This window comes from Garra rufa, chromosome 5 (assembly GCF_049309525.1).
Source record: "Garra rufa chromosome 5, GarRuf1.0, whole genome shotgun sequence".
NCBI classification, from domain to species: domain Eukaryota; kingdom Metazoa; phylum Chordata; class Actinopteri; order Cypriniformes; family Cyprinidae; genus Garra; species Garra rufa.
This window is the reverse complement of record NC_133365.1, coordinates 44,306,574-44,319,802: the sequence shown is the minus strand read 5'-3', so window position 1 is coordinate 44,319,802 and position 13,229 is coordinate 44,306,574. Positions and strand designations below refer to the sequence as shown.

The following is a 13,229-nucleotide window of genomic DNA, read 5'->3' as shown; positions in this document are numbered from 1 at the left end:
TTGAATTTAGTCACGATAAGTCGAGTGACGAGCAGGAATTAATTTATTAGGTTATCAACTTATCAGGTTGTAGTTTCCTTCCTGCTCGTCAATCGACTTATCGTGACTAAATTCAAGATGGCGGCGGCCGGTAAATTTCTTCCAGGTATTGTCTGTATAAATCTTCTTGTAAATAAACTACCGGTGCTTTTTATGAGTTCTCAATGTCTCGTTTTAAATGTCAGGGCCTTTGGAAGTCTACCTATGAAGTGTGGAGCTACTTTGTACCTCGTAAATGGCATAAAACAGTGATTTATTTACATGGCTACTCCGATGCCCTATTCACTCTCATTGACAACCTGTTATTAGCGTCGGCTAACTAACCCCAGATTTCGGACTGCAGGACACAAACCGAGATGAGATATGCAAGGTACGTTCACACTCGGTATCATGATTCAATACACTTTAGGTCAATATCACACCGGACTTCTCCTTTAAGACTTGCATAAAAGTATTCAGTATTTTTTTAAAGCACTGTTTTTTTGTTTTGTTTTTTTGTATCTTTTTTCTGTTGTATTGCTATCTTTAAATTAATCACTAATTTAAAGTTTTTGACTCAACATAATCATGTTAAATGATCGTGATTACATTATTGACCAAAATAATCGTGATTTTTGCCACAATCAAGCACTCCTAAGAGACTTTTTGAAAATCTGTCATCTAAAGGTGCAAAAAAATCAAAATACTGACAAAATCGCCTTTAAAGTTGTCCAAATTAAGTTCTTAGCAATGCATATTACTAATCAAATCATTTTTATGGAACATGATCTTTACTTAATTTCCTAATGATTTTTGGCATAAAAGAAAATTGATAATTTTGACCCATACAGTGTATTTTTGGCTATTGCTACACATTTACCCGTGCTACTTAAGACTGGTTTTGTGGTCCAGGGTCACATATTTTTTGATATTTATATATAATTTATTACGAATTATTAAATAGTTTCAGCTGTCAGACAGTCTGAACAGGAAACCCCTTTCAGAAAAGCAGCACCTTTGTCACTGAGCTGTTTTGAGGCTTATGTGAATGTTACCTTAGAAGATCACCTCTGGTCAGGAAAATGAAACACAACAAACAGGAAGATCAAATACATCACAAGTCAAGTAAAATGACCAGTGTGCATTTGTGTGTATATACTGCACAAGTTGAACAATACTTGAATAAATAATCAGACGGGTATGACGTGGTTGGTTTGTTTATATTTGAAGGTGTTTCTTCCTGTTACATCAGAATTTTTCATCCCTATAGTTCCATCATTCTTTCGTTGGTTCTGCTACCTTTCATGTCTTAATTTGCATCAGCTCAGTCGTTTCATGTGACACATCTTGCGTTTGTCTTTCAGACCATTATTCAGTTCTAGAATTGTCTTTTCTTTTGTGTGTGTGTGTGTGTGTGTGTGTGTGTGTGTGTGTGTGTGTGTGTGTGTGTGTGTGTGTGTGTGTGTGTGTGTGTGTATGTGTGTGTGCATTTCTGAGCATGAATACTTCCTGAATGTCTTTGCAACTCAAACCCACTAAAAAGAAAAGCTTTGCGGGAGAAAAAACGGCTTTCGCAGGCACCTGCTGTTTCTCTTGTCTGTTCATCTGCCGCCACTCTGGGCTTCCCTGAGCCACCCTGGAACCTGTCGCTTCTACATTTTGCAAGATGAAATCTATCAGCAATGCAAGGCCTCCCTCCTGTCTAAACTTTTGATGGAAAGCGGGGGGCAGAGGATGAAGAAGGTACCATGAGATAAAACAGGTGGGCTCTCACCTTGAGGACATCCTCATCTGTGGAGATGCAGGTCACGGAGTCATCAACCTCTCTCACCGTTCCGTCCTGTTCCACAGTAACAACCTTGACCGGGATGGCAACACGCCGTCCTGTCAGAATCGCTGTGTTCAGGATCTCTGTGTCCTATGTGAGAGAGAGACATTTGCGATTGAATTTATATATACATTTAAATTAATCATAGAAAAATGTATCATAATATTCCAATTATATACACTACCAGTCAAAAGTTTTTGAACAGTAAGATTTTTAATGTTTTTAAACAATTCTCTTCTACTCACAAAGGAGTCAGGATATTTTTTTTGGGGGGAGGGGGGAAAGAAATTATAGAAATTAATACTTTTGATGATAAAGACATTTATAATGTTACAAAAGATTTCTATTTCAGACAAATGCTTTTCTTCTGAACTTTCTATTCATCACAGAAACTGGAGAAAAATCTACTCAGCTGTTTTCAACATAATAACAATATATAATAATAATAAATGTTTTTAAGCAGTAAATCAGAAGAATCATATGAGTGGAGTAATGATGCTAAAAAATTAGCTTTGAAATCACAGGAATAAATTACATTTTGAAATATATTCAAATAGAAAACTAAATAAAAAAGATAGTTTTTTTTAAACATTAAAAATCTTACTGTTCAAAAACTTTTGACTGGTAGTGTATACTTATATATTATAATATATTTCTGTATTCTGTGACCAGTTCATAAAGACATTCACTTGCTTAATTTCTGAATGAATCATGAGTCATTTGAACGAATTGGTTGAATTAATGACTGGATGACTCACTTATTAAGACTCATTAAGTAAGTTGCTGCCACCTACTTGCAGTTTTAATTTGATGTTAAAAAGTATTTTTTAATCATTTTAATATTTAAATATATGTTAAAAAATAAATATCAATTTATTATAATTTATGAACTGTTTAATCGAAATATTTCTTTCTAAAGCAACTTTTGTAATGTCTGTTCACTTATTTTCTCATCTAAGGCTATAATGATTTCAAATGATATTTCAAGGGTAATTTCTCAGCCAAAATTTATGTGCGATTTGTGATTAATTCGATTAATTAATCAACACATCATGTAATTCATAAGATTAAAAAATCGAATCGTTTGACAGCCCTTATTTATATGGATTTTTAAATACATCTGCAACTTTTTTGGAATCAATTTTTGGAAACTTTTCACCCCTGTCCTTTCATATTATTAAAATGTTGGATGGAATACTTGAACAGCTGAAATCCAGCACAAACACAGAAAAATTGATTTGAAAATAACAATCTGCAATAAATTGAGGCGCAGGGGAAGGCAAGCCTCTCTAATGTAAAGCTGATGCCGGCTGGCACTGTGATGTTTCATATCTCACGATTGCTCGGCTTTGACAGAGATTAATTATCATATTCTCAATTATGCAATCATTTCATCACATTCAGAGAGGGTTAATGGGTCTTCATGTGGGTTTGGGTCTCTCGAAATTCATCTCCTCAAGTATTTACCACATAAATATTTAGCACAAGCACACATTTCTCTCGGGAGAAAACACTCCTTTATTGGAGAGAAAAGAAAGCGCGAGAGACAGAAAATGAGAGCGAGGGCTCGGAGAAGGCTCGGTCGTGGCCGTAATTGACATTTTAGCTTTATGAAAAGGCTGGTAATTACAACGAGAAGAGAGGTCAGTTATCGCAGTATCCATAGCGATAATGAGTCATTACAACGCCATCCAATAGAGACACAGAGACCCAGAGAGATTCGAAATTAAAATAAGTGGTACATTCCGTTTAATTGATTTTTTTTTTAAATATATTCTTTAAAACTCGCTTTTAATAAATAATATTTCAGGGTTTTAAGGTTTATAAAGAATTATTGTTGGTAATTAATATGGGTGATTATTATGGTTCTGTATGGTGTTATAGCTCTGTATAGTGTTGCATATGATACACTATATTGCCAAAAGTATTGGGACACCCCATTCTAATGAACAGATTTGACTACTGTAGAAATTTCCATGGGTACAAATCCTAATGTTTAAGCATATAATGATATTCTAGGGATTGTGTTCTTCTAATGTGATAGCAACAGCTTTGACAGGACCCTTTTCTATTCTAACATGACAATGCCTCTGTGTATAAGGCAAGGTTCAAAAAGAAATGATTGATTCAGTCAGTGTGGAAGAACTTGACTGTTCTGCAGAAAGCAAAGTCCTAATTCTACCTGAACATCTCTGGAGTGACTTTAAATGCAGCCAAAACTTTATCACCAAACACCAATGACTATGGGTACAGTCATTTTTGACGCTTTCAAAATGGTTGCAACAAAGATGGAAATACAATTTATAAATAAATGAATTGCTTCCATCTTTGTTGCCAGTTTTGCCTTCTCCTGTTCTAAAGAAGGGGTGTCCCAATACTTTTGTCCATATAGTGTATGTACAAGTCATTGGTGTTTGGTGATGAGTTTTTGGCTCAAGGTCTGCATTTAAAGTCACACCAGAGATCTTTGCTTTCTGCAGACCAGTCAAGTTCTTCCACACTGACTAAATCAATCATTTCTTTTGGAAACTTGCCTTATACACAAAGGCATTGTCATGGTAGAATTGAAGAGGGTCCTGTCAAAACTGTTGCTGTAAAATTAGAAGCACACAATCCCCCAGAATAGCACGATATGCCTAAACATTAAGATTTGTTGAAACATAGAAATTACTATAATTAGTCAAACCTGTTCTTTAGAGAAGTGTAGATGTCCCAATACTTTTGGCAATATAGTATATTTTGTTAAATTGTGGTGTTTAACCCAAAACAGCGTGTGTTTCTCTAAAGAAATGTTCACATAAAAGATAACTGTTCAGAAATTGCATATATTGAATCTAGTCACTCGATATTTGCATCATATTATACAATGTAATAAACATGAAACACAAATGTAAATAGTATTATTACACTACTGTTTGGGGTTACTAAGATATATTTTTAAATAAATTCATATTTTTATTCAGCAATGCTGCAATAAATTGATCAAAAATGAAACTTTTCTACACTCTGCAAAAAGAAAAGGTTTCAAATAAATGCAGTTCTTTTGAACTTTCTTTTTAAAGAATCCTGAACTAACAGTTTTCACAAAAAAAAAAAAAAAACAAAGCAGCACAACACTGATCAACATTGATAATAGTGAGAAATGTTTTTTAAAAACCAAATCAGCATATTAGAATGATTTCTGAAACATCATGTTACACTAAAGACTGGAGTTATGATGCTGAAAATTCAACTTTGCCATCATAGGATTATTACATTTTAAAATATCAGATATCGAAATAGAAAATAGTTATTAATTACTTTATATTGTAAGAAAAAAAAAAAAAAATCACAATAGAACAGTTTTATTGTATATTTTAAACAAATAAATGCAGCCTTGGTGACCATAAGAGATTATCAAAAACATATAAAATCTTACCAGCCTAAACTTTTGAACAGTAGTTTGTACAAACAAGGCTGAAAATGTTGATTATGATTATGTGAAATTTTTATTCAAAAATGCTCATTTGTAGCACACGCATTTTGCTTACATTAAAATAACCTGCTTAGATGTGAGGTATACAAACATCTCTTCAAAACAATTTTGTTAAACAGCTACTTTCAGTATGACATTAAATGCAGCAAGTAAACAGTGCTTACTTCTGTGAATACGGTGCAAATCTATAAGCCTAATTTGCATAAATATGGGCATGTTTACACTGACAGTTGAAACTCCCACACCGCTATCCTAATGCCTGGTTAAACTGGACTGCAGGTGGTTAGTGCATAAGAAACAGGTTTTTACATGGAAATACCAATTATGAATATCACAACTGGTTAGTGCATTCGCTTCACTGACTTTTAAAGAATGCAGAACTCTACTTGTGATTTTAGGAAACTGTCAGATGTTAAGCCCTATATAGCTTAGGCATTAAATGTGAAGCTAGACCCAAAACCAGTCATAAGAGTCAATTAAGATCTGAAAGTTGAATAAATAAGCTTTCCATTAATGTGTGGTTTGTTAGGATAGGACAATATTTAGTAAAGATACACCTATTTGAAAATCTGGAATCTGAGGGTGCAATAAAATCGCAAGAACTCTTTAAAAATCGCCTTTAAAATTTACCAAATTAAATTCTTAGCAATGCATATTACCAATCAAAAATTAAGTTTTGATATATTTACAGTAGGAAATGTACAAAATATCTTAATTGAACATGATCTTTACTTTATATCCTAATGATTTTTGGCATAAAAGAAAAATCTATCATTTTGACCCATGTATTTTTGGCTATTGCCACAAATTTACCTGTGCTAAGACTGGTTTTGTGGTCCAGGGTCACAAATGTGCATTAAAATCAAGAAGAAAGGCAGAAACCTGACCGATCTCCAGAACACACCAACAGGGTCTATCAGGAGTCTATCACAACTACAGCTACCTACAGAATAAGAGAATGAGAAAACAACAGTGTGTGTGTGTGTGTGTGTGTGTGTGTGTGTGGGAATCAGAGAAAAATAAAAGAGAAGACACGATAGAAGAAGAGAAAAAATATACCTGGCTGCCACATGAGCAGTTTTTCATCTCAGGTTCTGACAGATAAACAATGAATGAGGGCTAAAGGTTCATATCTACTTTATTCCACTTTGCTACAAATCAAGCCCCCCGCTTAATGCATTGTTTCCTTCTGAAGAATCAGTAAGCATTTGAACCTTCTGTAATAGTTGCATATGAGTCCCTCAGTTGTCCTCAGTGTGAAAAAATGGATCTCAAAATCATACAGTCATTGTTGCTGAAGGACTTTTCTGAAGAACCGGGGCAGTTTAACTGTTCAGGACAAACAAGGGACTCATGAACAACCCACTAAACAAACAAACAAACAAAAAAAGACTATAAAGAATTGTTGGTAATTAATTTGAGTGATAGTTTTGTTTATAGTTCTGTTACATATGCTATTGTAATAAATTATAGTGTTTAATCCAAAACAACATATGTTGTGGGCTTCTCATACACAAAACTTCACAAATATGTAATATATAATACCAAATTTACTGGCTCTGTAAGTAAGCCAAAAAAATACAACTAAAAATATCTATGACACACCAGCAAAAAAAAAAAATGCAAACCTACCTACTAGCCAGACAACCACACAGCTCAACAAAACTCGTCTAGTGAAATATGAAACCAATTTTGTATGATGACATCAGTAATAAGCCGCTAAAAGACAGGAAGTAGTGATGTTCTCTGAGAGTCTTGGCATGAATGAGCTGCTTTTGCATAAAAAGACACACAAACACAAACACTGCATACAAACACACACTCTTGCACGCCTCTTCATATTCAAGAGATCCAGCTGCAGCTCTCTCATGCAACCAGACTGAATAAATCATAATTGATATCCATTACGTCACATTCCTAATCTCTTTATAACCATTCAGCTAATGAATTTCACACTCCTCAAGTGGAGGAGAACAGAATGATGCCGTTACAGCGCGAGGTGGCTCGTACTTCACGGGTGTCAGCGTGACATTATAAATCATCTCTGTCAAATGGGAAGTGCGGCAGCGGCGCACGAGCTGGGTCAGACAAAGGGATGGATTACGCTCTTTGACTGGTCACCAGTATGGGCCGAATGCATTTTATACTGGGACAAAGATGACTGATTGGATCTGTGTAGCACAAGAACCCCTCTCACAAAGATTAGTACATAAACAACATGCGACAAAGAGATATCCTATTGGAATGTACAAAGACTTCCCAAAAAGATCATCTGAATCAATGTAGATGCACCGTGTTTTTAGGTGAGTGAGTGTCACTGTACTCAATTTACAGTATGCTAGCACTTTGTATTGACCATTACCTCATAATACGATACACTTTGTTATACCCCGTTTGACCTTTGTTCATCTTCGGAACACAAATCAAGATATTTTTGATTAAATCTGAGAGTTTCTGACCCTGCATAGACAGCAATGCAACTTTTCAAGGCCCAGAATCAGCCAAAAAAAAATTACTTAGAGTGTTCTCTAGACATCTTCTGTTAAAGTTTGAATTCAATAAAAAAAGGATGACAAAAGTAGCATGTAGTTTTGCTACTTTCCTCTAGGGGTCAGTCACTTCAGTTTTACTATGGTGAATGAGTAATGGCGATATCGACTGGAGCAGTAAGAAAAAAATCCATCCATTTAGTTCCATTCACCACTGACTGGGTTATTGGATCTAATAAAACATTTCAGATTCCTTGTTCCCACAATCAATAAACAAATGTTTTTTTCTTATTTACCCCACATATTGAAACAGGGTCCATTTTCAGAGTTCATTAGATTGCATTCACACACACACACGAAAGGAAAGTCACATTGGAAATCTTGAGGGGAAAAAAGCGGCATTACAAATCCTCAAATATCGATACATCTAAAAACTGTCTCTTTGTAGAATGAAGAGCACATTTGAATAAATGCAAGCCTGCAGTAATAATGTTTAAACACGCAGACATCTGTGAGAGCATGTATTTTTCTCTCTCTATTGCATAACCTGGCATATGCGATGATACTTGTTTTGTCAGGTTGGCTTGATGTGTGTGTGAGTGGGTTGTAACAGAGGGGCTCTAGCAACTGAAACTAGGGGATTTTATTTCCAGATTTGCCAAACCCTGTGGGCCAGCAATTCTGAAGCTAATTTTTTTGTCGGGATTGTAGTGAAACAACTGCGGCATATTCAGTACCATGTTTACACCTCTGTGCTGACAATTTACCAACAATTTACCCATTTCCTAACTCGATATAAACGTACTGCGAGAAGCAAAGAAATCATAACTAGATGAAGTATACTTCAAAACTAGACACACCAAACCAGGCATAGAGATAACATGTAATTAATCTAAACTCAATTTGCAGATTCCTCTAGTAATTTGGCAGACTGTTCTAAAAAATAATTAACACAGACATCAAAAACAAGCTGGAAACTGAAACATTAGGCCTACTTATTTTTCCTTTTATATATTTGAACATCTACATGAGAAGATACAGTACGCTAATTGGGTTGGTCATTTCATATTTTTCTTGGGAAGGTGAGAATGTAAATCAGCATTTTATATTTATGCACCTGGCAGTCGCCTCTCTCAAATGCTACTTACAGCACATACAAGACAAACATTTTTGCCAGAACATGTATTTCCTGAGATTTCAATCCAAGAATTTGATCATGCTCTGCGAGCAGAGCTACAGGAACACATTTTGACACAGGAAAAGAAATTCAATGTAAATTAGACTCCATAGATGTAATATAATAATTTAAATATTTAAATATATACAAAATGAAAATAAATAATTCAATCAACCTGTGAATGAATGAATTGACTGAATGGAATGAATAATGAACCCTGTATGAAGACCGACTTCAAAGAACTAGAGGCAAAAAAAGCAGACGGTGTTGTCGCCTTGTGTCGGCAGCGTCTGGACAAAAAGCTATGCTTGAACACACCGCACAGACTACAGCCGTTTGCAAACTAACATGTGCGCTCTGTGCCTGCATGAAAATATTCAGCTGTCTATATCAGCAGCTTTTATTAGTTTATATTCGTCATTCAAATGGAGAAACCAAAAGAAAGATATACGAGATAAACGCAGACATATGAAACATAAACAAAGCAGCGCTTGCTTATTAAAGCTTGTATGGCTTAATATAACATAACTTATGTCTCTCGCTGAAATATGTGGTAGAAAACCCATAAAAGATACATATTTTGGACTATGGGGCAGTGGCGAAGGCAGAAACTGGATGATGAGTGGGCCAGTTTTATTCCCATTGCAACGTCATCTCATGATAATTTGTACGTAAAGTGTGTTTTTCAAGACTTACATTTACATTTTTCCAGGCACTAAAACATACAATACTGACATATTTTAGCATCTAAACATAGAAATATGCCTACTCACCTGTTTTCAGCATTTAAACGTACAGTACAATACTGACGTTTTGACAACACCTAAAAATGAATTATGAATATTGAATTTGCGGAATTAATTTTATTTTTGTTGTTGTTTTTAGTTGTCATATTAATGGCCTTATGTTTTCAGTTGCATTATTAAATTGTTTACTCGTTAACTTAATATAAAATAATAATAACATTTCGTTCTGTTCTGTGTAATTTTTCAGTTATAATCAATTTTATTAAGACAAGGCATACAGTAAATCTCAGTATTGAAGGAGGTGGCTTTCCATCAATTAAAGTCTTCGGTAATTTCCCCAGCATTGGTTGAGTCGTCATTTACTCCCAACATCTGAGCCGCTGAAGACGCAGAGGTTAATGTTACTTCATTTTTAAATGGAAAGCGCCAATCATCGGTCTACATATGCATCCATGTTCGTGTGAATCATTCGTGGTGCAGCTTCACCCACAGCAGAAGTGAGTATAAGGGGTTTTTTATGCATCTTTGCAAATGGCCTTTCTTAATAATTTGCTTGTTGGCAAGTTTCACCGATAAACGTGGCTAAATGCGGCTAAAGTAAACATAATCCCAGAGAGGGGTGGGGCGAGCAGAGCTCGATGGCATTTAAAGGGGCCATGTCTTAAAATGAGCTGAAATTTTGGAGAGCTGATTTTGACAAGGTAAAAGGGTGTTTTTTTTACACTACTATTGAGAATTTTTAACCAAAGTATATTAGAGACTTTTCATTAAGACCCTAAAGAATCATATGAACTTGTGGAAAATGGGCATCCGATGACCCCTTTAAATGATGTTTCATTAACAAAGTTCGGGAGAAGCGCGTCAGATACTTAGCGTAAACATCACAAGAGGAGCCCACTCAAGTCAATCAGCGCCATAGGTTTAAATACAGCTGACTCACCTCCATTCACTTGACGGTTTATCAGTAACCCTCCACCACCCCATCTCCTCACTCCGAGTTCTCACTACTCCTATGGGGGGGTACTCTGGGTTCGAGCCATTCCCGAGCTCGGAGCCCTTCACCGGACAGCACGCCAAACATGCACTACTATTCTCCGGCTAATTATATGCAAGCGTGAACTCGTGAAATGGCTGTGGCAAGCATTGGCATGTTTATATCCTGCCAGGATGGCATCTAGTGTTACTTGTCTCTGCTGTTTGCATGCTCTTTCAGTAGCTGTGGTCTACTAAAAGCCTCAAAGGCAACAGGGCTAAAGTGGAAAGAACAGAGACGTAGGTCTTTAGGAAGTCTTATTTGTCTACTGGCATCTGCCCACTCTTTTTTCCTCTTCTTATCGCTTGGAAAGCAGTGAAAACTTACATTGCTTCTCTTGTTGCCCTTCGACTGAATATTACAACCAAAAGCCACACAATGCAGCATTGTATCAGTATTTTATTTTCCAAATTTATTCTGAGTTGCAGTAAAAAATATCAACAGGTCTCACCAATAGCTCAACGAGTGCAATCATTTGACATCATCGAAATAATGACGCCCCCTATAGTCCAAAATATGTATGAAACAATGTGGATTTTTTAAATAACAAATCTTTAATGGGTTTTCTACAACATATTTCAGCTAGAGATATAATTTACACTATTTCAAGCCATACAAATCTTAAATCCTGGAGCTCACTTTTAAATAAAAAATGAGGGCATCAAATATCCAATTCAATTTAGGACAAAACTGTTATCTTACTAAGCTTGGAAGCATCTGTTAAGTCAAACTTCACTGAACTCATTCAACTTTCCTGGTTTAACAAGCAGAGAAATTGATTGACTTTAATTCTGGACTTTTTCTCACAAAAAGTTATTGAAAGAAAGATCAATTTTGGCTGAACTCCACCCCAGTACATCATCACTATCTTGCAAATGAGAAATTGCTTTAGTTTTTCATGTTGTTTATGAAATGAATCCTCACTAAAAAACAAACAGATGGCGTGAGATAAAGATATACCTTGAACTTCAGTCTAGGCCACTCTGGATCAATATATTTAATTAGAAACATTTATAAACACACTGAAAATAAACCGACATTTCAGGTTTCAAGCCCCATGCGTTTCTGTCCATTATGGAGAAAATAAATGCGAAGCTGAACTTCACATACTTCAGCACCTAGTCTTCCACCTCCCAGACTGCTGTGGGAATTGTGCCATTAAAAGGGCCAGTGTTCAACTGCCCGTTGTGAATTTATGAGAAAAGTGTAGGGGCAATAATTACTATGCAGCTGTCATGTTCTGGGCCAATCTCAGTATCCTACTGTGCGTCTTATGCTAATTTCTGCTCTCTTGCCCCCAGGCCCAATCACATTGCGATCCTTAAGCCCATTTCCTGTTTTCCCCTTTTGCCTTGATATCCAATTTTCCATGAGCTCCTCCTGCCATAACGGCAGCTATAGCGCACGGGCCCATATATATCTCAAAGCGTTAAGAGAAGAGAGGTGTCCGTGGGCACAGTGGTGATTTATGGGTCGTGTTTCCTCCCCTAAATAGAGGCTGGATGGAGGATTGGATCAGATGGGCAATGGGCGACGAACGCGAAAGCTATAAAACTGAGAATGTCTGTGTACAGAGGCTGAAGTTTCTCCACAGTAAATAACAAACCATCAATCAGATGCCTTTAGCACGGAGACATGTGATATTGGACAGAGGATAGCAAGTTTTGTTATAATTGGTTGCGGTGAATGAAAGGGTTGTGATCTGTGTTTTATTAATGAACCTCCGAGCTGTGAAATTTGAATGATTTTGAGCCAAATCATGATTTTAATTGCATGTAAAAATGGTCTGATTAAAAATATGATTGTGAAAATGATCCAGCAGATTTGATTGCGGATGTGGTGTGTTTTCAAACCTCTGTGCTCTGCCCAATTACTCTGACAACCACAAATGACCTCACCACACAGACTGCGGTTTAGGACGCGCTGAACCGAAACCCTCAAACAACAGGATCCGTCACTGCAGTCCAGAGAGCAGCCTTCTCCGGAGGCTGACCAAAGCCGAATCAATAAAGCATCAGAAGGACCATAAGCCTGCATCATTCAACTAATCCAAGTAGATTCCCCACCGCAGCGCCGTATCTGTAGCACATCGGGACAGAACAAGTAGCACAAGGCAGGAGAGACCATGAAAGCAGAATTAAACAAGAGATTCTATCAAGCTCTAAACTCGCTCAGAATTTGCATCATTGAAATTCTTGTGTAAAAAGATTTTGACACTACTGTTTGAAAGTTTGGTGTTCAACAAGGCTAAGGCTGCATTTACATGTATTTGATAAAAAAATACAGTAAAATATTATTATTATGAAATATTATTATAATTTAAAAGAACTGTTCTCTATTATAATATATTCTAAAATTCTATTTATTCCTGTAATGCCAAAGCTGCATTTGTAGCAGCCATTTTTGTCAGATAATTCTTTAGAAATCATTTTAATATCCCGAGTTGGTGCTCAAAATACATTT

At 36.0% G+C, this 13,229-nt stretch overlaps 1 protein-coding gene across 1 annotated transcript in view; it reads right to left on the bottom strand.

Moving 5' to 3' along the window:
- Positions 1-13,229, bottom strand: part of LOC141335203 (transmembrane protein 132C-like) — a 184,154-nt gene that overhangs the window by 29,163 nt on the left and 141,762 nt on the right. The window contains exon 4 of the mRNA XM_073840583.1: positions 1,793-1,936. Coding sequence (XP_073696684.1) covers positions 1,793-1,936 — 144 coding nt within the window. The remainder of the gene's footprint in view (positions 1-1,792; positions 1,937-13,229) is intronic.